The 27718-nt window shown below is 44.1% G+C and overlaps 1 protein-coding gene across 3 annotated transcripts in view; it reads left to right on the forward strand.

The window, feature by feature from the left end:
* The first annotated feature begins 4981 nt into the window (after window positions 1–4981).
* Window positions 4982–27718, forward strand: part of VPS9D1 (VPS9 domain containing 1) — a 77651-nt gene continuing 54914 nt past the window's right edge. The window contains exons 1-6 of one of the 3 annotated variants that reach the window (XM_033943423.1): window positions 4982–5269; window positions 9158–9230; window positions 9431–9523; window positions 10287–10446; window positions 15756–15867; window positions 16236–16298. In XM_033943423.1, the coding sequence (XP_033799314.1) occupies window positions 5027–5269; window positions 9158–9230; window positions 9431–9523; window positions 10287–10446; window positions 15756–15867; window positions 16236–16298 (744 nt within the window). In that variant the 5' untranslated portion in view covers window positions 4982–5026. The remainder of the gene's footprint in view (window positions 5270–9157; window positions 9231–9430; window positions 9524–10286; window positions 10447–15755; window positions 15868–16235; window positions 16299–27718) is intronic. The other 2 variants (XM_033943421.1, XM_033943422.1) reach the window with 2 other exon arrangements.

Genomic DNA, 27718 nt, shown 5'->3' on the forward strand with positions numbered 1-27718 from the left:
GATGGTGTACATCCGAGGGTGTTGAAGGAACTTAGGGAAGTTCTGGTAGCTCCACTGACTGACCTTTTTAATGAGTCTCTAGAGTCGGGAATGGTACCGGAGGACGGGAGAGGGGCAGATGTGGTCCCTCTCCATAAAAGTGGAAGTAAGGAAGAAGTAGGGAATTACACGACAGTAAGTCTGACTTCTGTGGTAAGCAAATTAATGGAAACCCTTTTAAAACAGAGAATGGCCAAGTTTCTGGAATCGGCCTGGGGGCAACATGGATTCACTAGAGCAAGGGTAGGCAATTCCAGTCCTCGAGAGCCGCAGCCAGGTCAGATTTTCAGGATATCCACAATGAATATGCTTGAGATAGTCTTGCATCTCAAGGAGGCAGTGCATGCAAATCCATTTCATACATATTCATTGTGGATATCCTGAAAACCTGATCTGGCTGCGGCTCTCAAGGACTAAAATTCTCTTCCCCTGCACTAAAGATAGGTCTTCTCAGACAAATCTGATCAATTTCTTTTACTGAGTGACCAGATAATTGAATAGAGGATGTGTGCTAGATGTGGTGTATTTAGATTTTAGCAAAGCTTTTCACAGTGTTCCACACAGACGTCTAATAAATAAATTGAGTGCTGTTGGGATGGGTCCCAAAGTGATGGGATGGGTCAGGAACTGGTTAAGTGGAAGGTGACAGATCAATCTGGATGTTACCAGTGGCATGCCTCAAGGTTCTGTTCTTGGGGCCTGTTCTCTTTAACATTTTGATAAATGATATTGCTGAAGTGTTGAGTAAGATTTGCCTCTTTGCAGATGATACCAAAATCTGCAATAGAGTAGACATGTCGGATGGTGTGAATAACATTAACAAAGACCTGGCGAAGCTTGAAGAATGGTCTGAAATTCGGCAGCTAAAATTTAATGCTAAGAAATGCAAGGTCATGCATTTGGGCTGCAAAAACCAGAGGGAACAGAACAGTTTAGTGGGTGAAGAACTTATTTGCACGACAGAAGAACGGGACTTGGGTGTGATTTTATGTGATGATCTTAAGGTGGTCAAACAGGTTGAAAAGGTGATGGCGAAAGCTAGAAGGATGCTAGGTTGCATAGGGAGAGGTATGGCCAGTAGGAAAAGGGAGGTATTGATGCCTCTGTATAAGACTCTGAAATATTGTGTACAATTCTGGAGGCCGCACCTTCAAAAAGATATAAAAAGGATGGAGTCGGTCCAGAGGAAGGCTACTAAAATGGTTTGGTCTTCGTGATAAGGTATTTGGGGACAGACTTAAAGATCTCAATCTGTATACTTTGGAGGAAAGACGGGAGAGCGGAGATATGATAGAGACGTTTAAATACCTACATAATAAAAATGTGCATGAGTTGAGTCTCTCATTTGAAAGGAAACTCGGCAATGAGAAGGCATAGGATGAAGTTAAGAGTTGATAGGCTCCGGAGTAATCTGAGGAAATACTTTTTTACGGAAAGGGTGGTAGATGCCTGGAGCAGTCTCCTGGAAGAGGTGGTGGAAACAGAGACTGTCTGAATTCAAGAGGGCCTGGGATAGGCATGTGGGATCTCTCAGAGAGATAGAGATTATGGTTACTGTGGATGGACAGACTAGATGGGCCATTTGGCCTTTATCTGCCGTCATGTTTCTATGTAAGATTTTCTCCCGTTGATTCCAATTCACCCCACATGAACTCTTGGATCTTTCCCACTTTTATTTAAGTTTCTGTCCTCTCCTAGAGCTTCTTAGGTTAAAGTCCTTAGCTTATATTCCCATTAACTTCCTAAAGGTTCCTTTATCTCCTTTCGAGCTGTCTGCTCTTCTGCAAACGTTATGGACTTTCCTCCAAGAAATTACCTCCCAGAAGTCTCCCTCAGCTCTAGAGTTTTGGATAACCAAACCGCTTTGTTTTTTTCCTTCTCAGTTCCCTCACAAACTTCTTCAGGAGTCTCCCTTGGTCTCGGGGCTCTGGCAGGAGAAAACAACCAAAAGCTTATTTACATTCTCTCCTTCCCTTTTATAAACGGTCCCCCTCTCCTTTCTGGGAAAAGGGACCTCCTACTCCTCCCCTTCTAAAATCCCACACCACTACTCTGACGGCAGAGGCATTTTCCAAGGGAACCACACTAGTACTAGAAATGTAAGTAAAATAAGAGGAATCCGTGTTTTCCTTCTATCAGAAAAGGCAGTCTATACCTAGTCAAGGACAGAGCATGTGTGTGTTTTGGCCTGGGCCTCCTAGGCTTTAATGGCTGGTGGGGTTGCCAAGCCTTGCCAGCCAGAGACAGTACCTGTCTGAGTCACACTTGCAGCATCATTTAATTCAATAGGTGCTCTTCAGCCACCAGTGTCAAATGCTCATTTCAAGTCTAACTGAGCATGCAAAGAAAGCCAGCATTAGCAGCCGAAGCACGTTTGCTGAAGTGCTACTGCAGGTGTGACCCAGGCAGGAGATGTCTTCGGCTGATAGGGTTTTGGCAACTCTGCCAACAAAGGGAATATTTTATTGAGGCAGGAGAACTAACTGACAGGGCGGGGTTCCAGACTGACACACCTATCTACTAGAAAAGATATTAGCAAGGTAAGAACCTAATCTCTTTTTCTAGTGCAACAGGTGTGTTATTCTGGACAGTAGGAATATACAAAAGCAGTCCCAGAAATCTAGGGTGGGACCTCTGCACCTGCTCATAACTCTGAGGACCCAAAGACTGTGTTCTCCCATACTGCCACATCCACTCTATAGAACTTGAAGATCATATGCAGTGTGGATCAGGTCGCTGCCTTACAAATCTCCTTGTATTTGTGAAATTGGTCGAGCTTCCACCCACAAAGAAGCCACATTTCTTGTTGAATATGCCTTCAAGGAGACCAACAACTATTTGCCATATATGCTGACGGGATGGTCATGCATATCCATCTTGAAATGTTAGCCTTGGACGCCGGTCTGCCGTGTCTAGTCTGACTGGTGAGCACAAACAGATGGTCAGTTGGAATTCATTAGTAATCTCTAGATAAGGTAGGACTCTCCTCACATCCAGCTTTCTCAGAATCTGGTCCTTTTTCTTTGACCCTGTGGAGTGGAACACTGGTAATCCTACTTCTTGATTGACATGGAAAGCCAATACAACCTTCAGCAAAATTGATGAGACTATATGCAAGGAAGCTCCTGCCTCCGTGATCTTGAGGAAGGGCTCCCTGCAAGACAGTACTTGTAGTTCCTAGACTCTTCTCACTGACATAAGGGCCATGAAGAAAACAGTCTTGACAGTAAGATCCATCAGTATGCTTCTTGAATAGGCTCATATGGAGTCTGACTGAGTTTGTGTAAGATCACGTTTAGGTTCCACGTCAGAAACAGTTGTTTTACTGGTGGTCTGAGCCTTAGCTCCCCTTTCAGGAATCTGGCTTTGTCAAGATAAGAAGCCAGGGGAGCTTTGCATTCTTGGGATCTGAAACATGAAAGGTATGCCACTTAGACCTTGAACTATGCACCTGCGAGACCTTTGTCAAGACCTGCTTGGAGAAAAGCCAGCACCACTGAGATCAGAGCAGTAAATGGCTTCACCTTTTCTTTCTTGCACCAGTGCTGAAATGTCTCCTGTGTTTTAGTGTAAGCGGAGACCATTGTAGGCTTTTTGGCTCTGAGGAGAGTAGAAGTAACTACTTCTGAGCATCCTTTGTGCTCTACTGCCGCACTCTCAACAGACATGCCAAGCGATCCAGATCTACTATGACCACTGGGCCCTGAGAGAGAAGATCAGGATGTACCTGTAGTCTGAGACCTATGTCCATCTGTAGACATACTAAGTCCACATGTTCTGGAGCCATATGGCAATCCTAATCATGGGACCTGGGTTGAGACTCTGGGACTACAAATCCCACACTGCTTTGGGATGTAACCTTGTAGGGTCATGAAATGGTTAACTGTTGTTTAAAATATTGCTCTGGCCTACATAGCTGAAAACAGTGTACAATCTACTGACCTCATCTGCCTAAAATGTATGTCCCTACCTTACCACATTGTAAGTAAATAGATAAGAGTTTGAGCCATGATGTACCCTGCCCTTCTGTACATGTAACATTTAGACCTGTAAGATTTAGATAAGCAGAGAAATGAGCTAGTTTCCTATAGGACTATAAGTTGTATCCCTGAACCTATCATAAGTGCTGGCCTAGGACCAATAATAATTGTAGAAAAGTTATAGAAGTAACAAATACAAATTGTAGTTTTTGCATATATTAAGTTTGCATATGTTTAGTGAAAAGGGCATAAAAGTCTATGCATTTCCTGATTCTAACACTCTAATAGGCAGGCTGTTAACTGCACTAGAGTCTGGTATGCTGTAATAAACCTCTTATACTTTCTTCACGCCTCTGACTTTGTGTGTCCAAGTGACCTTTCAATCTGAACCCTTCCCCCCCAACCAGGCCTGGCTTAACTTGGCACCTCTGGAGCTGTGCCAGGGAGGGGGTCCAGATAGGGCCGCAATCCAGTCGGGTTTTCAGGATTTCCTCAATGAATATGCATTGAAAGCAGTGCATGCACATAGATCTCATGCATATTCATTGGGGAAATCCTGAAAACCCAACTGGATTGCGGCCTTCAAGGAGGGACTCTGAGACCCCTGAGAGAGGGAAGGAGTGATGGTGGCGCCTGGGCCTTGGGTAGTGTGACCATATGGCTCCAGAAAAAAGGGGACGGATTGAGACATGGGTTTTACTTCCATTGAAAGCAACCAAGATGTCTCAATCTGTTCTTACTTCTATTGCTTTCAGTGGAAGTAAAACCCGGATGTCTCTATCCGTCCCCTTTTTTCTGAAGCCATATGGTCACACTAGTCTTGGGGGTTGTATCACAGCTCCTGTTCACCCAACAAACAGAGGGAGCAGAGCTCAACCCTTCTGCCACCCCCCCCTCTCTTTCTTGAATGAGAATTCCCAACTCATGACGTCTCTGCGTCACGCAAACGTCGACCGCGAGCCGCGACTAGCGCGAAACCCTCCGAGAACTGTAGTCCTGGGTGGCGCATGCGCAGAAGAAAAGCCGGCATTTCGTCGTTTCAGCGTCCTTTCCGAATACGATCCGGCTTGAAAGACTTCCGGTGCCTGCAGGCTGCTCCCCCTATGCCCACTGCCGTGGAGAGAGAGTTCCGGGAAGGCGGAGTTGCAATGGCCGCGACCCCGGCTGGAGACGCGGCTTTGAAACCCCTGCAACAAGCCATGAAGCTGGCAAACGCTGCCCTCCTCTTTGACAGCAGCAACCGTCCTCAGGTAGGACGTAGTCTGACGGGGTCCCTGTCCCTGGGAGCTCCCCACTCAGTCACTTCCCTCAGAACAGGCTGTGGTAGGGTCCCTGTCCCTGGGAGCTCCCCACTCAGTCACTTCCCTCAGACCAGGCTGTGGTAGGGTCCCTGTCCCTGGGAGCTCCCCACTCAGTCACTTCCCTCAGACCAGGCTGTGGTAGGGTCCCTGTCCCTGGGAGCTCCCCACTCAGTCACTTCCCTCAGACCAGACTGTGGTAGGGTCCCTGTCCCTGGGAGATCCCCACTCAGTCACTTCCCTCAGACCAGGCTGTGGTAGGGTCCCTGTCCTTGGGAGCTCCCCACTCAGTCATTTCCCTCAGACCAGACTGTGGTAGGGTCCCTGTCCCTGGGAGCTCCCCACTCAGTCACTTCCCTCAGACCAGGCTGTGGTAGGGTCCCTGTCCCTGGGAGCTCCCCACTCAGTCACTTCCCTCAGACCAGGCTGTGGTAGGGTCCCTGTCCCTGGGAGCTCCCCACTCAGTCACTTCCCTCAGACCAGACTGTGGTAGGGTCCCTGTCCCTGGGAGATCCCCACTCAGTCACTTCCCTCAGACCAGGCTGTGGTAGGGTCCCTGTCCTTGGGAGCTCCCCACTCAGTCATTTCCCTCAGACCAGACTGTGGTAGGGTCCCTGTCCCTGGGAGCTCCCCACTCAGTCACTTCCCTCAGACCAGGCTGTGGTAGGGTCCCTGTCCCTGGGAGCTCCCCACTCAGTCACTTCCCTCAGACCAGGCTGTGGTAGGGTCCCTGTCCCTGGGAGCTCCCCACTCAGTCACTTCCCTCAGACCAGACTGTGGTAGGGTCCCTGTCCCTGGGAGCTCCCCACTCAGTCATTTCCCTCAGACCAGACTGTGGTAGGGTCCCTGTCCCTGGGAGATCCCCACTCAGTCATTTCCCTCAGACCAGACTGTGGTAGGGTCCCTGTCCCTGGGAGCTCCCCACTCAGTCACTTCCCTCAGACCAGGCTGTGGTAGGGTCCCTGTCCCTGGGAGCTCCCCACTCAGTCACTTCCCTCAGACCAGGCTGTGGTAGGGTCCCTGTCCCTGGGAGCTCCCCACTCAGTCATTTCCCTCAGACCAGACTGTTGTAGGGTCCCTGTCCCTGGGAGCTCCCCACTCAGTCACTTCCCTCAGACCCAGCTGTAGCTGTTTCCCTGCCCATGGGAGCCCCCTCCCTCAGTGACTCTTCTCAGACCAGACTGTGGTAGGGTCCCTGTCCCTGGGAGCTCCCCACTCAGTCACTTCCCTCAGACTCAGCTGTAGCTGTGTCCCTGCCCCCGGGAGCCCCCTCTCTCAGTGACTCCTCTCAGACTCCAGGTCCCTGCTCCTGGGAGCCCTCCCCCAGTGACTCCTCTCAGACCCTATTGTGGCAGATTCCTGCCCCTGGGAGTCCCACAATGACAGGGCTTCCTTTGGATACTTGTAAAATGGTTGTCTTGAGCTCAGGAAGACTAAGCTGCTAGGGTTGGCACAAGGACCTTTTTGTTGGCATGCTAGTTTGTTTTAAGTTGCTGCTTTTCATCTGTATAAGGTGACAGTATGGCCCTGTTTGTCTGTAGCAGAGATTTGATGTTATTGAATTGATAAGGTCAAATGTTTCATCAAAGAAAAATATTGCTCAACAATTAAATCAAGCCGTGCAAGAAAGTATATGATGGGCTCATGTTTGGTTCTAACTCTGACTTTGCGTGTTGATGATATTTATTAAATATAGTGCATTTATGTTCAAATAACTTAAAGTATTTGTTAGAGCGGCAGATAGTTTGCACTTGAATTCATATCATAAAGACTGTTGAAGTTCTGATCATCACAGTAAGTTTCTTGAGAAAAATCCAGTTCTTGAAATAACAGACCTGGAAACTGCCCCAAACAGGAAAAAAAGAATATCCCCAAACTAACCCACAGAGTGAAACACTGAGGTTAAAACAAAAATATTCCCAGCCGTGAAACTGAAATAGCAAACATACTTGGCCAAGTGATTCAGTCAAAGAAATCTCTTTCAAAGTTATTACCTTTGCACTAACAGGAGGAACATTTTCTTTTATTTATGTTAGTATTTAGGTACTCGGAGGCATTGAAGGAACCAGACATTTCTTACCAAGCTGTAACCAGTATTTCTGGGCACCTGATATAGTCCAGTTCAAGGTCTCTAGATTCCCATCTATTAATAACCAGTGATCGTAGCAAAATAGGACAGTGCTGGGAGAAAGAGAGAGCCAAAACCCAGATCCTCTATTCCAAATACAAACTTTGCAGTTACATTATATAATGTTATAAATTGTGATTTCCATATCACTCAGGAAAATGGTTTATAGTAATATTATACTTAATTAACTCACCTACAACATAAATCTGTCAGAAGGTCAAAGGTCAGAACTTGACCTCTCATGTCTTCACATACTTTTACAAATGTCGTCCATTCACCACTGAATGCTGGTCTCTGTGCAATTCTAACAGCAGAAAACATAGGTTTATAAGTTCCTTCAGTATACAATAAGGTAAATCCAGGACTGGAATAATTTGTTCTTGTGGCCATCCTGAGGATAAGATACAAATGTTGGCTCCAACATGCTGAAATATGAGTAGCTAATCAGATTGTTCCCTTTAGCCTAGATCAGTGTTCTTCAACCGCCGGTCCATAGAAATTTTCTGCCGGTCCACAGGGCCAGCACATCCATGAGGCAGAAGACAGTGTTCTTCCTGCCAGTCCACAATGCGATCAACGCGGCGTCTTCGGGCAGCTCCCTGAATGCTTCAGTGCACAAAGCCGTGGGAAGAGGCTTCTCTGCGTGTCCTGCGCCTGAACCAGAAACCTTCTCTCTGATATCGCATTATCAGAGGGAAGGCTTCCAGGTGAGGTGAGGGACACGAGCGAGGAGCCGCTGTCCACAGCTTTGTGCAATGCAGCACTCAGGGAGCGGGCCCGAAGATGCCGCGTTGATTGCACCGTGGACCGGCAGGACAGAAGGCAAGGCACAACATGGAGGGGAGAGCCAACAACGGTAGGGGGAATGCTTTTATTTTTTTATTTAGTGATTGATTTTTCTGTTCAGGAGGAAATGCATTTGTTTCTTTTCCTCTGGGGTTGTACCGCTCGCAGAGTCTTGCATCTTAGGGTTTATTTGTGAATATTAGTACTTTTAGTTTTTGGTCCTACATTTGCATGGGGTTATCTATTTTCTGGTAGGAATGAATGTTGAAAGGCATACAGTGTGCTTTGTGTATTTTAATTTTATGGATAACCATTATGTGTTGTTAATACAATTCTATTGTGTGTATATATGAAAAATGAATGGAAAAAATGGTGTTACAATTAGTACTATTATGGGGGCGGGCTCTGGGTCAGTAGAGTGGGCAGACTTGATGGGCTATAGCCCTTTTCTGCCGTCATCTTTCTATGTTTCTATGACTTAGCCCAGTGTTCTTCAACTGCCGGTCCACAAAATAATTATTTTATTTCCACCAGCCCATAGGTGTCAAAAGGTTGAAGAACACTGGCCTAGATCATCCAATGGTATTTACCTGCTAATATATTACATAGTCCTTTCTTTTGTCTGGGGGTAATAAATAGAAATAAAAGAACAACAAAAAAGATGATACCTTTTTATTGGACTAATTTTAATATATATATTGATTAGCTTCCCTTCTTCAGATCAGTAATGAGCAAACTATGACCAATATCTGAATATGTAAGCAAAACATAAAAGCATTCTGGAGAAAGTGGGTTGGTGTTAAAATATTTCAGCATTTTGATATCAAAGGACTGTTTTAAAAATTCTCACCATGATGCGGTGCTCTGGGATTATCACTTCTCAAATGGTACTGATTTTCCTGGTTTTTCTCTCCCTCCCTCAATAGGAGGCTTACACCCAATACCTGAAGAGTATCAATTATATATCTCAGGTCTTACTGGAAGAAGCAGCATCAAAAGGTACAAAGTTATGCCTCTTTTGTTTGTGGCTTGTGCTGCGTTTCTGTTCCTGGCTCAGTTCACGGTACTGTTACGCTAGCACAAGTTTCACTGAAATTGCTTGAGGATCTTGAGCTCGGCATTATCTAACTTTTATTATGAATAAAGTCTTTTCACTCTGGAACTAAATTTCACTTTTCTGTTTGTTTGCTCTCCTGAAGATGGGCCCATGGTGGTGTTGCCCGACACCTCACGCATGCTGAAGCTGGCAGGACAGTGTCTTGAAAGAGTTAACTCTACAGTAGCCAAGATAGGTTGGTCTCAGTTGTTCTGTACCTGGGTGGGGGATCTAGTGGCAGGAGAGACAGATTGGCAGACTAGCTTAGAAATGTTCTCCAAATATCACCTACACCTTCCCAGGCTAATCTCCTTGACAGCATCGTAATTGCTGCCTGCTGGTTACTGTAAAACGGAGAGAATCTGTAATCCAAAACCCCATTAATTGCTGCTTTTCAGGATATGGGATGGTTTCTAAATTTCATCCAGGTTGTCCAAGTTGCAGCTCAGGAACATATAACCCAAATGCAATAATCGCTCAGTAAATGGAATAAGCACCTGTTTGTTTTTAAAGGTTGATAGAGCCAACTCATAGTCAAAGATAGAAGCACAGTAAGTTCAATAAAAATGTTAATTGATATTTGACCATTTGTGCTCCATTATTTTCTATTTATTTTCTTATGTTTATGAGTATTTCTTGGGTTAGTTAGATATTGTCTGATGAATGGTCTGTTTTTGTACTGCGTGTTTTAATAAATAGTTTGCTATAAATGAGTGTCTGGAGTGGCTGCTTTGTTCTGCTGAGAAGTAGGAAATAGCGTGAATCCCATTATCTGCCTTCAGCTGCATCCAGAATCCTTCCGTTAATATTAATATCCTGCAATGCTTTTTAAATATTTATTCAGCTAGTTATTTTGTGCTAGAGATGCAGGGACTGATTTGAGCCTGCCGGGAGGTGTTGGGCTCTGTTGTTTTCCATCTAAAACTGACTTTTTATGTATTATAATTTGCTCCCTATAGGGAGGGTCCCAGGGAAGTCCACTGTCCCCAAGGTTTCCCATGCTACCTGGACTTCTAAACATTTGCAGGTCCTGTCCGATGAGGGAGGGAGGCTCTCGTCCTTTCCATCCCCAGAAATCTTTCAGAAACTTCAGGAAGCTGAGGACCACAGTGCTAAAAAGTAAGAAGTCTTTGGTGATGGTGAGTGTGGCTATGCTTTTCTGCTTGCTTCACTGTCTGCCAGGATAATGTATAGGTGATGAGAAAGTAGGAGCTAGCACCTACATCTCTCTTTATTTACCACTTGTAGATAACACCCCTGTCATTGGGGTAGGCTGGGAATGTTTGTGACATTTGAGCAGAATAACACTCATAGTTAAACATTTCTTTTCTCTATTGTGACCAAGAAGTGTGTAGTGGATGCCTGGAGCACCCTTCCAGGAGAGGTGAGGAAGTCAAAAACAGCCAGGTGTGGGATAAACACAGGGGACGCATACATAGAAAGAGGATAGAAATCAAACACGACGCAGTGGTTAGAGCTCCAGCCTCAGCACCCTGAGGTTGTGGGTTCAATCCCACGCTGCTCCCTGTGACCCTGGGCAAGTCACTTAATCCCCCCATTGCTCCAGGTACATTAGATAGATTGTCAGCCCACCAGGACAGGGAAAAATGCTTGAGTACCTGAATGTAAGCCACATAGGCTATAAGTGGTGTCTAAATACTGAAAATGAATAAATACTATTCAACAGCCAATGCCAGATACACTTCTATGGATGAAAATTTGGCAACTCTAGTGTTATATATCATTTTATTATGATATTTGTTTGTTTATTTAGTTAAAAACAACTTGTAGCCCACCTAAACCTAGGTGAGTCAAAGAATGCACACATTTTAAAACAAATAAAAACATTAAAATACATTTTAAAAAACTTCACCAGTACAGCCAGCGACATCATCCATGTATGCTACCGTATAGCATAAAACCCCTTCTATCCATTCAGCAAAAAGCTTTCATAAATAAATGTGTTTAAAAAAATGTCTTAAACTGTCACAATTCTCTCCTGCTCCGCAAATGATCAGGTAATTTGTTCCAAAGGACAGGACCTGCCACCAAAATAGCCATGGCCCTAGTTTCTGCAGATCATATCTGTGGCAATTCATCAACAGAAAACCTACAAGCCTGTCTCGGATCTCAAGGAGTAGTGAGGATGGTATAAAATGAATATTTGAGACAAATGCCAAGGTATGGCCAAATAAATAGCCTGAAAGTCCTGGTGAAGCTTGAAGAATGGTCTGAAATTTGCCAGCTAAAATTTAATGCTAAGAAATGCAAGGTCGTGCATTTGGGCTGCAAAAACCCGAGAGAATGGTACAGTTTAGGGGTGAAGAGCGGGACTTGGGTGTGATGGTATGTGATGATCTTAAGGTGGCCAAACAGGTTGAAAAGGTGACGGCGAAAGCTAGAAGGACGCTAGGTTACATAGGGAGAGGTTTGGCCAGTAGGAAAAAGGAGGTATTGATGCCCCTGAATAAGACTCTGGTGAGACCTCATTTCGAATATTGTGTACAATTCTGGAGGCCACACCTTCAAAAAGATATAAAAAGGATGGAGTCGGTCCAGAGGAAGGCTACTAAAATGGTGGGTGGGACTGACTTAAAGATCCCAATCTATATACTTTGGAGGAAAGGCAGAAGACATTTAAATACCTACATAATATAAATGTACATAAGTCGAGTCTCTTTAATTTGAAAGGAAACTCTGCAATAAGAGGGCATAGGATGAAGTTAGGAGGTGATAGGCTCTGGAGTAATCTAAGGAAATACTTTTTTACAGAAAGGGTGATAGATGTGTGGAATAGTTTCCCGGAAGAGGTGATTGATTCAGAGACTGTGTCTGAATTCAAGAAAGCCTGGGATAGGCACGTGGGATCTCTTAGAGATAATGGTTTCTGTGGATGGGCCATTTGGCCTTTATCTGCCATCATGTTTCTACGTTTCTATGAAAAATCTATGGGTGACATGGTCAAACGTAGTACCTCCCAAAATCAATCATGAGGGGGAGGGAAGGACAAGTTAGCAAGACTCCATCATATTGAACTGCAGGAGTGACTTCCCCTGCTTGGAGAATCTGAGCTCATCTTTTCGTCGCATCTAAATGTAAGAGGGAGATTGACTTATCTAACCTTTTTCTATCCTTAGAGTTTGTAGTAATCAGAGGGGCAAACCACTTGCTGAGCCGGCAGCTGCTGCTCTCCTCTCTGTCGGCTCTTAGCTGAGGGAAGGAGAACGGTGGCCGCAGGCAGGAGGAGGAGCTGCAAGCGCCAGGCACAGTTCCTCTCCTCTTTTATTGGGCTTCTCCACACAAGTAGCATGCATATGATGAAAGAAATACCGTGTTGGGAGCAACATTCTTTTACAGCACGAGTGTGGCGCAGTGGTTCGAGCTACAGCCTCAGCACCCTGAGGTTGTGAGTTCAAATCTCTCGCTGCTCCTTGGGACCCTGGGCAATTTTCCCAGTACTTCAGCTGTTCCCTGAATAACAGTACTCTCTGCTCCCACAGTTGCTTCTTTCTCAACCCTCATTTATCAAAACACCCCTTGCCTCAGCCTTTAATGCAGCTCATAATATTCCATTCCTCACGTCTCCCATATCATTTTGACAAAATTCAAGTTCAAATTTATTTGATGTACAACAGAATCATTATAAAATATCTTACCGGTTTACAATATTATTTAAAATAGTGACGTAGTAAGGGAGGGTGGGGGCAGACCACCCCGGGCGCCGTCTTGGTGGAGGTGCCAACACCTCTCCGCCCCCCTTCCCATCCATGCCATGCTTGTGCCCTCCCATCTCCACCCCCATGTACCTCTTTTAAAATCTTTGCCAGTGCAAGCAACTACTCTAGTCTGCTGGTCGTGCTGGCCTGGTTCCCTCTTCAATCACTTCCGGGTTGTGGGGCCAGGAAGTGATGTCAGAGGGAAAGCCAGTACAAGCAGCAGGCCGGAGAAGCTTCTTGTGCTTGCGAAGATTTAAAGAGGTACAGGGGTGGGAATGGAGGGCGAGAGTGTGACGCCACCTCCTACCCTCACTATACCACTGAAAATAAAGGGGTTTAAAACCACAAGATTAAAAAGACAACAATAAATAAGCAGGGAGTTAAAATATTTACTTATAATATTGAAATCACATATGTACTATTGTATTAATAATTAAGATGAGGATGGGAGTAAATGATTAATGTAATAATTGTATAGTTATTAGTGCGTTACATACAGTATTTATGATTTACCAATTGTATTGCATTATCAAAGTCTGAAAATCAATAAAGATTTAAACAACAATAAATAAAAATAGAAGACGCAGAGAAAGAAACAAAAGGACAAAAATTACAATGTAATAGGGGATCTGGAAAAATAAAAAGGGAGGAAAAAGCCAAAAAGGCAAGGTGTGCATTGCTGGCAGTTAATAAGAAGAGAAGATCAGAAAGAATCAGTTTTGCAGAGACGGTTAATTAAGCAAGTACGCCTTTATGGTTTGTGTGGTTTGAAGCTCTGTTTAAGAGAGAGGGTTGGAATTTCAAGGGAAGGTGCGACAACACTGGAGCAGATGTGACGGAAAGAGGGAGCTGTCAGTAGTTGCTGTGGAGCATATGGAATGAGGAGATTTGAGAAAGATAATGGAAAGCAGTGGGCAAGGTAAGGAAGAAGAAGTTAGCTTTCATAAACTACAAAAGATCGCAGAAAGAGGAAGACAGGCAAAAATATCTGGAAAAGTTAAGAGAAGCTGGTTGAGTAGTCAGGAAAGCAAAGATGCAAATGGAAGAAAAAATAGCCAACACGGTAAAAAAAAACCAAACGGGGGGGACAAGACATTTTTTTAGGTATATTAGTGGATAAGAAGTGGTGGAAAACTGGCAGATTGGATGGGCCATTTGGCCTTTATCTGCCATCATGTTTCTATCTGTAAAAGGATAGTAAGCTATTTAAACAGGAGCCAGTGCTTTGAAGTTAGTCTAGGGGTGTAAAGGTCATATTTCTTTTTACTGAAAAGTAATTTAATAGCAATCGTTCTTGCAAATTGTAAAAGTTATCAAGTATTGTGCAGTCTCTAAAGGACGCTGAGCTCAGAGCAGTTACTTTATCAGCCATCTGTACGGTTTCTATTAATGTGTCTGGTGCATTTGACTCTGTGAATTTAAAGCTTCTGTTATGGAAACTAGAAAGATTAGATATGGGGGGTAAGGTATTACAGTGGTTTAAGTCATATTTGGGAATACCTATGATGGATTTATGGCTTCTAAAGAGGCCCCAGTGGGGAGGGGGTTCCTAGGGGGTCGACTTTGTCAGTGCTATTGTTTTAATATTTATATGGCATCTATTGGAGAAGTGTTTTGACCAGTTGCAGGTACATTACCCACAATATGCTGATGATCAGATTTGCATTTCTATTTGAATCAATGTTTGCGGAGGATAGAGGACTGGAGTAGCCATGCATTAAGTGATAGGCGTGTTGGAAGGAGTGGTGAGAAACTATGGCCTGAATCTCTATTGGGAGTTAGTTTACCCGTTAGACTTGGGTTTAACTATGAAATGTCAGAATGTTAAAACTACAAAAGCATGTGAAGCCCATGATTTCAGGACTATTGTGCAAGGGATGGTTTTATCAAGGTCAGATTATTACAACGCCCTTTACCTCAGAATCGCTAAAGCGAGGCGTAGATCATCACGGCAGCTCATTTTGTTATGAACAGCACATATAACGCCAGGGTTTAAAAAAATTGCATTGGTTGCCGGCCCAGTCTAAATTGATTTCTGTCGTTGCCTAAACTCTCTCCATGGTGGTACCCTTATCATTCAAGTAGATCCTTGAGATCAGAAGTGATTGGATTTGATGGGGAGATGCTGGCCCTGGAGCAACTATCTCTTGCATCGCTGCCATTCAACGATGGCGTTCGGTGTTAGGTCAGTTGCTGCTTTGTGCAGACAGGAGAAAACATAAAAAAAGTTTTTTATATTGATAAGGTAGTAAGTTTATCTGTAAGAGAAAATGTTATAATGTTGCAATTTGCATTTGAATTTGGTGCTAGTGTTGGATAGTTTACATAGAAATAAACATATAGGACTCCTTTGACTCAGCTGCGGTAGCGTTTTTAGCACATGCAGAAAACTAGCACGCGGCTGGAACTAAGACCAGCTCTAGGATGGCGCCCTAAAACCAGTAGCGTAGCTTAGTAAAAGGAGCCCATAAATCTTGGTACTAGTGTGGTTAAAAGACAGTTCTGTAACATAAGTGACTTCAATAAGAGAGCACAGAACTGCACCTGTCTCGCACGTATGCACATAACTTACAGAAATACTGTAAATCACGTACTTCAGCACTCCCATTTACACTTGCCATTGATCTGCCACTTTGTGTTTCTCGTGGTCTAATACTGTATGTTTGGTGGTGTGAATCCTTGTAGCAGAATTGGCTCTGTGTGTCTTTCCAGGGAGCTGACCCCATTAGAGGAGGCTTCACGGCAAAACCAGAAACTGAAGGCAGCTTATGAGGCCCGGCTGGCTCGTCTGAACCCTAAGCAGGCTCTGCAGAAAACTTCCTTGGCAAGTACGAGTAAAATCAACAGAACTGAGATGAGAAGGGTCTTATACAAGGGGGTGCTGATGATCTGAAACAGTGTCAAAACAGAGAATTTAATTTCTGCAGATTGGCACCTAACAAAATAAGAGAACACTCTTTTCAGCTACAGTGGCAGAATTCAGGAAGTTGCTTGGTTGGGCTGAGAACTTTTCAGCATCCCCCACGTAAACTGTATCTCAGTACAACAATGTGTAGTCTTTGCTGGAACCTTCTCTGTTACTTCAGAAAGAAAAGCAATAGGGGAGAGAGGAGTAAGTTATGTACCGGATGCGAGACCATCCCATGCCATCCTGGTGAACTGCTAACATGCCCGTTGCCTTTTTCTTTTTAGACCCTTTCCCTTCAGCGGCAAATGATGGAGAACCTGGTTATTGCTAAGGCCCGAGAAGAGACTGTATCCTTTCTCAGGTGCAAGTCCAGCATACGCACAGAGGATCTGCTCAGCTTTTCAGGAAATGCAGCATGAATATTCATTAGATTTGCATACAGTGGAGATAACCCATGCATGTTCATTGTGATGAATGCTGCGGAGAAGGAATGAGGTGCATTAGTAGGGTTTGTGTGTATGGATGTCTTGGTGCTCGAGTACTACAAAGGATGTTGCAGGGCAGGAATTAGGCGTATGTGTGGACATCTCAGTACTGAAACAGCAGAGGAAGCAGTAGGGCAGGAATGAGGTGCATTAGTAGGGTTTGTGTGTATGGATGTCTTGGTGCTTGAGTACTACAAAGGATACCACAGGGCAGGAATGAGGTGCATTAGTAGCTTTGGCATGTGTAGGGTTTCTGTATCTACTAGCCTTTTGCCCTCTTATTTTCATGATGTCAGTAAAGTTGCAAATGTTGTACTTTGTAATAATCCTTAAAATGTTGAGGTGAAGAGAGCCAGTGCCATCCTCTGCTCAAATCCTCCTCTTTCACACTTCCCTTCCTCCCATGGAAAGGGCCAGCTAAACCAGTGACAAACTCTTACACGATCCAAAGCTTTTGTGCAAAACCTAGGAAGAGCCTTCTGTGCCAAGCTATTTCGAAGTGATCCTGTAAAGGACCAGGAGTCAGTGCTCTGAAGTAAGTCATACTGAAAAGTAATTGAATAGCAATAGATCTTGCAGAATTGTAAAAGGTGTCAGGTGTTGTGTTCTTGCATAACATGAGGAAGAAATCCTTCTTCGATATTCTATCAGAAAGCACCTGCTTGTGTTGCAGCTTAAATTGCTGTCTCTTACTGGCAGACAGTAAGGGGAAGTGGATTTTAGCTGAGGCTGGTAAGCGCCGATGTCAGTGTGGACCAGTTCTCGCAATTCCTGCAACCGCTGTTGCCTCATTGAACTGTTATAGGTGGGGGAGATTTATGGACATGGAAGGGCAGGAAAGCCCACAGGGAACACACGGTTCTGAGGTTTCCTTCATCAGGCGAAGTAGTACAATACAAAGTCATCGTATATAAGGTACAGGTTGGGAGTAGTGATACGTTCTAAGATTTTTAGGTTACAATCGATTGAACAAATTTGTTTTTATTGCTTTTTTAAAATTGAAGTAGGATGAGGAATGCATGATAATGTTTCCCAGCCAGTCATTCCATTTTACTGTCTGGGAGGCAGGAGTTCTGTCCAGGAATCTTTTGTAGTGGCAGTACTTTAAAGATGGGAAGGTGAACATGTGAATTCTGCATGTGGACCTAATAGGACTGTCCAGATTAAATTCAGAAACCAGGTACATAGGGGCCAGGCCAAAAATTGATTTATAACAAAGGCAAAAAAATTTGAACAAAACTCGTGCTTCCAGGGGTAGCCAGTGAAGTTTTTGGTAGTAGGGGCTAATGTGTTCCCATTTTTTCAATCCAAAATCAGTCGAACTGCCGAAATTTGAATGATTCAGAGTCTTTGGAGGTTTTTTTTTTTTTTAAGGTTCCCAAATAAATGTTGTTACTGTAGTCAAGTATGCTAAGAATGGAAGATTGAACCAGTAAGTGGAATGAGACTGCGTCAAAATATTTTCTGATGGTTCTGAGTTCCAATAATGTTGAGAGGTATTTCCTAACCAGTAAATCCGTGTATATATTTAGGGTAAGGTGGTGGTCCAGAGTCACTCCCAGGATTTTTAAGGAATCTTCAATAGGGAAGGCCTGACCATTCACCAAAATTGTTGAGTCTTTAATTTTGTCATTTGGGCTTGCTAAGAAAAATTTGGTTTTGTCTGAGTTGAGTTTTAGTTTGAATTCAGTCATCCATAATCCGATCTATTTCAGGATGAATGACAGATGATTGTTTGTTTCTGATGACAGGGATGTAAGGGGAATGACAATAGCGATATCGTCTGCATAGATGTAGAATTTGACTTTTATGCTTTGCAATAAGTTCCCTAGTGAGGCGAGATAAATGTTAAACAATGTTGGGGATAGGGGAGAGCCCTGCGGCACTCCGCAAGAGTTTACCCAGCTGCTGGATTGTTTATTATCACTATAGACTTGATAAGATCGTTTAGTCAAAAAACCCTGAAAGGCCAATTGACTCCAAACACTCAATCAGAATGGCTTGATCGACCAAATCAAAGGCACTGCTTAAGAGCACTTTTACCTTGACTAAATAGGCTGTGAAGGAAATCTAGCAGTGATGCAATGACTGTGCTCGTCACTCCAAATATGAGTCCCAAATCGACCATATATATAGGACTTCAAGCAAATATAGTCCAGCTTTACCAAAACAGTGTCCAATGGTGGTACGGTAGAGCGTTTCCAGCCACCACAAAAAAAGATGTGGCAAATTTGTGGGCTGACCTGGGAATTCCAGGTGGTCTCAAATGTAGGAGCAAACACTGAATTATAACACAATGGAAACAAGTCCACTTAGTCGCTAGATTAACAAAACAACAAGACTTCTATATTTGATTATCTACAATCTTCAACACTGTGCTCTCAGATGCCTGCGCTGTTGAATCCTAAACGGTTTCTTGTCAGCTTGTGCAGGAGAGGGGATCTTTCATCGAGCTCAGAATCACTATGGATGTGAGAAAAGTGCTACTGCTTAGTGCAAAATAAAGAACAATGTTCGGCACTTATCTCAAGGTAACTGATATCGTTGTTGTAGCAAGATCAAGTTCATACTGCCCAACGGGGACCCATTTCACCCGAGTTATAGCTACAACAAATTCATAAAATAACACGTTACATATCTATAATGCCTTGAAGATAATACTAAAAACATTAAATAGAGTTACTCACTGTGAAGCAAAATGGCGCTGACAACTAGCAAACGCCAACGCATGCGCTTAAGAACTCACTTTGTAGATTAAGTTTCAGTGCCTGCGTGATTTTACTTAATACTGCACCTCCATTGCATAAAGTGCTCTGAACTGTTTTCTGATATGCTATAACTTCGCTGTAAATGTACAGTCTCTTACCCTGTAAACCGCTCTGAACTGTTTTGTGGTATTGCAGTATACAAAAATAAAGTTATTATTATTACTATGCTAGAAATTGCGATTCACAAAAATTCAATTCTAAAATGCAAAAAATACTTAACTAAAAAATGTATTTAGAAAAATGAACCCCAATCCACGATCGTATTCAAACTCTAGGTTTTACAGTGCCCAGTCTAAATATCCAACGTGTCTCCCATTGGAGAAGTCTTCTTTGCCTATCTCCACCCCGGATGTTCTGTGTCTCCTTGTCAATTCAAAAGCACTTAAGATCATTAAACTTATGCTGCATTTGTTTGCAGGGAGCATTTAATCTCTCACGTTCCAAATTCGATTTCTGTTCCGTCATTCTTGTTTTAAATGATCTAGTTGACATTCCTACATAGAATTTGTTACAAGGACAGGAGATGATGTATATGATATGGTCAGAGGAACAGGTCAAAAAGTGTTTTATAGAATATGTTTTTCCATCTGTTGGGTTTACAAATTCTTTTTGAGATATAGTAATTGTACAAATGTTACATCTACCACATTTAAAAAATCCAGCTGGTAACAGATTCTTATCAATAAGATTATCCATGTTGCATACTGTGGGAGATAAGATGTCTCTGAGATTTCTTTCCCTTGAAAATGCGACTCGTAAATCCATGTTCTCAAAAATTGGATTCGTTTTTATGATTTTCCAATTTTCTTTTAGAATAGTTGCAATCTCACTACCTCAAGCTGAACATTTTAATACACAGGTCATGGTGTCATCTATTTGGTTACATAGAAACATAGAAAGATGACGGCAGAAAAGGGCTACAGCCCATCAAATCTGCCCACTCTGCTGACCCCCCCATTAAGTCTGAGTGCTAATGTCCTAGTTCCTTATTTCGACCCTCGTAAGGATCCCATGTGGATGTCCCATTTATTCTTAAAGTCAAGCACGCTGGTGGCCTTGATCACCTGCACTGGAAGCTTGTTCCAGTGTTCTACTACTCTTTCTGTGAAGAAATACTTCCTGGTGTCACCATTAAATTTCCCTCCTCTGAGTTTGAGCGGGTGTCCCCTTGCGACCGAGGGTCCTTTGAGAAAGAAGATGTCGTCTTCCCCTTCGACATGCCCTGTGATGTATTTAAATGTCTCAATCATGTCCCCCCTTTTCCTGCGTTCCTCTAGAGCAGGGGTGTCAAAGTCCCTCCTCGAGGGCTGGAATCCAGTCGGGTTTTCTGGATTTCCCCAATGAATATGCATTGAAAGCAGTGCATGCAAATAGATCTCATGCAGATTCATTGGGGAAATCCTGAAAACCCGACTGGATTCTGGCCCTCGAGGACCGACTTTGACACCTGTGCTCTAGAGTGTAGAGCTGTAATTCGTTTAGTCTTTCCTCATACGAGAGATCCTAGTGGCCATCCGCTGAACCGACTCAACTCTAAGCACGTCTTTACGGTAATGTGGCCTCCAGAATTGCACACAGTATTCCAGATGAGGTCTCACCATGGTTCTGTACAGTGGCATTATGACTTCAGGCTTGCAGCTGACAAAGCTTCTATTGATACATCCCATCATTTGCCTTGCCTTGGATGAGGCCTTCTCTACCTGTTTGGCAGCCTTCATGTCTGCACTGATGATTACTCCCAAGTCTCGTTCTTCTGAAGTCGTAGCTAGTGTTTCTCCATTTAAGGTGTAAGTTCTGCATGGATTACCGCTGCCGAAATGCATGACCTTACATTTCTTAGCGTTGAAGCCCAGCTGCCATGTCGAGGACTAAGCCCAGCTGCCATGACGCCAAACTAAGCAATGTAGTGGCCAAGAGTACAACAGACAAAAACTCAATGCCCGACAACATGATGCACGACCTACTACTACTGGAGCGCTGGTCTAGGTCCTGGCAACTCAGCTTCAATGCCAAAAAATGCAAAGTCATGCACCTGGGCAGCCATAATCCATGCAAGACTTACACCCTAAATGGCGAGATCCTAACAAGAACTGAAGCAGAACGTGACCTAGGGGTGATCGTCAGTGAGGACATGAAGGCTGCCAATCAAGTGGAGCAAGCTTCCTCCAAAGCAAGGCAAATCATAGGTTGCATACGCAGGAGTTTCGTCAGCCATAAGCCTGAAGTCATTATGCCATTGTATAGATCCATGGTGAGACCACACCTGGAGTACTGTGTGCAATTTTGGAGGCCACATTACCGAAAAGATGTGCTGAGACTAGAGTCGGTGCAGAGAATGGCAACCCGGATGATCGCGGGTCTCAAGGATCTTCCGTACGAGGAAAGGCTGGATAAGTTACAGCTCTACTCACTCGAGGAACGCAGAGAGAGGGGAGACATGATCGAGACGTTCAAGTATCTCACGGGTCGCATTGAAGTGGAAGAAGATATCTTCCTTCTCAAGGGTCCCACGGCAACCAGGGGGCACCCGTGGAAAATCAGGGGAGGGAAACTGCACAGTGACACCAGGAAATTCTTTTTCACTGAGAGAGTGGTTGACTGCTGGAATAATCTTCCACTTCAGGTCACTGAGGCCAGCAGCGTGCCTGATTTTAAGGCCAAATGGGATAGATACGTGGGATCTATTCACTGAGTTAGGTGGGGAAGGGTCATTGCGGTGGGCAGACTGGATGGGCCGTGGCCCTTATCTGCCGTCTATTTCTATGTTTCTATGAGGACCAGTTTTCCAACGTAAGCAGATCCTGCGTCATACTATCCTGCAGATTTCTTTCACTCACTATATTACATAGTTTGGCGTCATCAGCGAATAGTGTTACTTTACCCTGAAGCCCTCGGGTCAAGTCCCTTATGAATATGTTAAAAAGGAACAGGCCCAGGACTGAGCCCTGTGGCACTCCGATGTCTCAGAGAGGGTGCCGTTGACCACCACCCTCTGAAGTCTTCCTTGCTTGGAACTTTTTTCAGTAATAACCAATCCCTGTGATAGTATTTTGCTCTTTTAAAGGCTTTTTTCAAAATCTTCTTCGGGTAGCCTCGAAGCTCCAATTTTTGTATCAAGCATTTAGATTGTCGATAAAAGTTCTTCATCATGGAGCAATTTCGTTTCAATCGTAAGAATTGAGAGAAAGGCAAATTCATTCTCAGACTTGCTGGATGACAACTACGAAAATTTAAAAATGTGTTTCTATCTGTGGGTTTCACATAAACATCAAAATTGAAATGATCTTCTTCCTGAATGATTTTCAAATCTAAGTATTCCAGCTGGCTCCTAGAATAATCCATGGTGAATTTTAAATTGGAGTCACAACTGTTCAACCAGTTGGAGAAACTTTGGTAATGTAGGAGGCAATAATCCACTTGTTGAGGGTAAGGAACAGTCATAATGTCACTTAAAGTTTGTATCATCAGTGACCAAAAAGATTGCTCAACAGAGCAAGTCCACCAGACATGAAAGAAAGTGCCCTTATCACCACAATTCCTCCAGCACAAGTTCTGGCTACCAGGAAAAAGTCTGGAGAGCCATCAATAGAAAATTTAATATCAATTTTCAGTGAGAATTGCAGCTGTAGGATACCTTAAACAAGTGGCTGAAGGTGTAAGTCCATTGAGATGTGGAGAAGGAACACTCCAAGCTCTATAGCAGGCTGAGGGGTCACAGTGGACGAGGCGGGCTCTCCCAATTCTAATTCTTCCCGCCCCTTGGAACTGAGGAAATTTCAAAGCTGGTTTTAATGAAAGAGGTCACTACTCACTGACTAAATCCTCAAAGGAGAGTATCTCACCCTCCACCCATGCCTGATCTAAAATTCTCAGAGCCCAATGAAGAAAAGTCCTATAATATTGATTGAGTAGAAAATCAGTTAGAAATGAAATTGGAGTTAAAAGAAAGTACTGGCATTCATGGAACAGTTTGTGGCACAGTTTAACTCGGGTAGGTAGGGGTTGTCTCATGAGGACATTAAGCCCCAATTATAGATTAGTTCTTGATGATGTAATTGTTTCTTGAATTCTTGGTTGGGGATATGATGTTTTGTTGGAACCCAAGTCTCTGCAAACAAGTGCTGCTGAAGGCAGGAAGGAGCAGCCAGCTTGGAAGGAGGACTGTTGAGGTAACTGGGATCCCCAGCTGACCTGGAAGGACCTCAGCTCTGACATCGATGGGAAGCCTTCTGGGTCAGCTTTGGCAGAGGTGGGGCATGCCCAGCTGGATGGCCCTGAAGAAAACAAGTAAGGGAGAGAGGGGATATTGACGTGGAACAAAGGGAGAAAGGAGCACACATGGGACATGGTAGGGGCACGAATTTGTGACGAAGGCAGGGAAGGAGACACGAACTCGGGACACAGAAGGAAGGGAGGGGACATGAAGTTGGGATACAAGGGAGGGAGGGAATAGAAAGGGAGAATTGTTGGGCATGAGTATATGAGTGAGAGGGAAAGAGATGATGCACATGGGGAAAGGAAGAAAGAGGAAAATTGTTGGGCATAGTGAGAGAGAGAGAGGAATGAGGTAGAGATACATGGGGAAGAGAAGGTTGAGAGGGAGAAATGTTGGATATAGTGGTGGAGAGGTAACAGGGGGACAGATTAAAGGGAATTCAAGGGGGAGGAATGTTAGACATAGTAATGGAGGAAGAGGAAAGGCATGGTGCTGGAGAGAGGTGATAGAAGGAGAAATGGGCATGGGGCTGATGGGCAATGGTGAAAAATGCTGCACCTGATCCAGGGGATGAGAGAGGGAGAAATGTTGGATGTGTCAGTAGAGGGAGTGGGAGAGATGCACCCTGGATCTCTCTCTTCCCCCACTCCCTGTACACAGGGGGGGGGGATCATAGAATGGTGAGACGATGAAGGTAAGGAGATGAGCACAGGAGAAACACCAGGAAGGGATGCATAGGAGATATAGAGAAGGGAGATGCTGACCATGGAGAACAATACATACACAGAGACAGAAGATGGATGGCGAGCATGGAAAAAGAAGAAATGTCAAATGGTCAGGAGACCCTGGCAAGTGAGTTAAGAGAAGACAAATGAAAACAGAGACCAGCGCCTGAGACCAACATGATCTGAAAAATAAAATGAACAGACCATAAAAGGTAGAAAAAAATTTTCTATTTTGTGATTGGAATATATCAGATTTGAAATGTGTATCCTGCTAGTGTTAGACATAACTGGGGATCACAAAGTCCAGGCCGTGCTTCTTTAGGTTCCAGCTGACTTAGGGCTCTCTCTGACCAGGGGGAGGGGGGGCAGTTGCCCTAGTTGCACTCCCCTAACACTATTCTTGTCATGTGTGACTGCAATATTCTGATAGCATGATTTTTCTGTGTAGCATTGTGTAATAATTTGGCTTATTCAGTTTTCTCGATAGTGGAGAGCATATTTGTGGAGGGGAGACAGGGGTTTTGTTGATCCTTGCTCTGTATTATTTGTGTTTATAAAATGACAATTGTACAGAATATTGTTTCTTTTTATACTTATAAAATAAGTTCAGAATCGTAACTATTTGAGACTTGTGGGGATGGGGGCAAATTTTTTCCCTGTGTCATTCTCTACCTGGAAGCTCAAACGTTGTTTCAGTGGCTGGAGACCCACCTACCAGCTCTTTCGGCAGAACATGCAGCAGGAGTGGACACGGATTTTCTAAGATGGAAGACCCTAGATCCTGAAGAATGGACTCTATCTCAGGAGGCATTCAACAGCATTGTAAGTCGTTGGGGGTGTCCAACGTTTGATTGGATGGCGTCGGCGGCCAACAAGAAAGCATTCCTATTTGTGTTTGTCTTCTGTGGTCCTTCATCTGTGATCAGAGAACAGAAATATCTGTTAAGCAATGCTACCATTTCCTTATAGTCTCCTATGTCTCCTATGTATTGTTCCCCTTCATCAAGCCTCACAATGTCACTTTTGCACTCCGTATTTATTTAGTTAGTTTTTTTTAGCCCCGTCTTCCCCAGGAGCCCAGTATGGATTACAGCGATACATTTGCAATGTTTTCGAGGCATAGGAATAAGGATATGTTCACATTACACGGCATAGGATTGGGGCATACGATTAAGGGTACATTCACATTTTACTAAGGGATATAGCAGCATATTCATAAAATATTGGTGGCACAACAGGACATATACTCAAATCTAGGCATATAGAGATGCAATCATAGTGAAGTGGAGGTGTTTGATTAGAGCAGTGGTTTCCAACCCTGTCCTGGAGGACCACCAGGCCAATTGGGTTTTCAGGATAGCCCTAATAAATATGCATGAGAGAGATTTGCATATAATGGAAGTGACAGGCATGCAAACCTGCTCCATACATATTCATGAGGGCTATCCTGAAAACCCAATTGGCCTGGTGGGAACCACTGGGTTAGAGTACTTTCTCCACATATTCGAGTCAAGGATTAGGTTGACAGCAGTATATGTTACCACTAAGGCTGCATTTCGATTACATTTTTAATGACTGGGAGGCCACTCATTTCCTCTCCCTCCTTTGCTGGTGGAAATGCTAAAACTGCCAGTCAAAGAAACTGACCATTATGCTCTACGACACGTTGTAATTTGGTTATTCCAACTCATAAGAAATTGTGTTTACAGACTTTGAGATCTAGTTCTTTCCTATGCGGGACCTGCTGAGTGGAACAGGCTGCCAGAATACATCAAGCAACAAAAAGATTTTTGGAAATTAAAAACTTGTTAAAAGGTCCTCTGTTTTGTAAGATGAAGTATGATGGGTGATGCTTTTTTATATGACTTGATAATTTTGATGTTTTTTGACATTTTTCTTTTGTTGTTTTTTAATTGTGTATGGTTGGTTGTAAATAATAAACTATAAATCCACTGCCAAAGCTGCCTCCTTCCTCCTTGAGCTGCCTAAAGAGTGAGGAAGTCAACAGGGTGCCTCCAGCTGCCGATGCTGACACTCATAAGAACATAAGAACATAAGAAGTTGCCTCCGCTGGGGCAGACCATAGGTCCATCCTGCCCAGCGGTCCGCTCCCGCGGCGGCCCATCAGGCCCATTGCCTGAGCAATGGTCTATACCTATTTATACCCCTCAATCCCTTTTTCTTCTAGGAATCTATCCAAACCTTCTTTGAAACCATTTAATGTTTTCTTGTCTACAACAGCCTCTGGAAGCGCGTTCCATGTATCCACCACCCTCTGAGTGAAAAAGAACTTCCTAGCATTTGTTCTAAACCTGTCCCCTTCCAATTTCTCCGAGTGCCCCCTGAGCATACTTGAGTCATGCTTGGGGAGTGCAAGTGTCAGTGGCTGGAGGCATGCCGCTAACTTCCTTGCTGCTGAGGCAGTATGAGGAGGAAGGGGGCGACTCGGGCAGCAGATTTCTTTGGCTGATGAGGCTTTGGCTGTCCCATCAGCAGTTGAACAGGTACTGCAACTTTGGAGGGAGCCAGGCCTCCCAGGGCTGTCTCCCCCCCTCCCCCACCCCAAGGCCATCTCCAGGTCCAATTTCCTCCCTCTAACCCCCAGGTCCAACTCGCTCCCCCTTCCCTATCTAGGGTCCAGGTGCAACTCTCAATTAACTCCCTCCCTTAGAGGCATCTCTCCTAATTTCCCAAATTCTTCCTTCAAGGTCATCCATCCCTCCCTCTCTCGGCCCTGCACTGGTTCTCTTAATTCCCCCCTCTCTGCGGCCAGCACTGTCTGGCATTTCCTTCTTCCAACCCAACATGACTGCTCTCCACCTCTTGTTCCCGGATCCAATGCGGCTGCTTATCTCTCCCTCTTCACAGCCCGCCTACCTTTAAATTGTAGTCTTCAGCACTGCAGGCTGGCAGCAGCCCTACAGAAAGGCTGCCTGTGGCCTGCACCGGGCCTTTCCCTCTGAGCTGGCCCACCTCTTCTGAAAACAAGAAGGTGCATCAGAAGGGGCAGGCTAGGTCAGAGGGAAAGGCCCGGTGTAGGCAGCTTTACTGTAGGACTACTACCAGCCTGCACGGCTGAAGACTGTGATTTAAAGGTAGGCCGACTGGGGGCAAAAAAAGCAGCTGAATCAGGAGGGGAGGGAGAGAGGCCGGCTGTGAGTGCATGTGGCTAGAGAGAGGCAGAAAGTGGCTGTATATGATTACATTTTTTTAATCGCAATTAATAATTAATGTGTTAATCATGGCATTAACCTTGACGTGCAGCCCTACTTATTACCAACTTATCTAAAAAATGTATTTTCCCCCCATTTTATTGTATTGGCTATTTTTTTCTTCCATTTGCATCTTTGCTTTCCTGACTACTGTCCAGCTTCTCTGAGCTTTTCCAGATAGTGCTTCACAGCCCTACAGAATGTTAAGCTCAGAGCAGAGCCTTTGCATCAGACATCAAAGCAGTGGGAAATTCACTTTATTTATTTAAAACTATTTATTATCCACCTAAAAACCTATCATGATTATAGTGTAGTTAAAAGTAATGCATTTAGGCAGAAAAAATAAAGATCACAAGTATAG

The sequence above is a fragment of the Geotrypetes seraphini genome, chromosome 4 (assembly GCF_902459505.1).
Source record: "Geotrypetes seraphini chromosome 4, aGeoSer1.1, whole genome shotgun sequence".
In the NCBI taxonomy this organism is placed as follows: domain Eukaryota; kingdom Metazoa; phylum Chordata; class Amphibia; order Gymnophiona; family Dermophiidae; genus Geotrypetes; species Geotrypetes seraphini.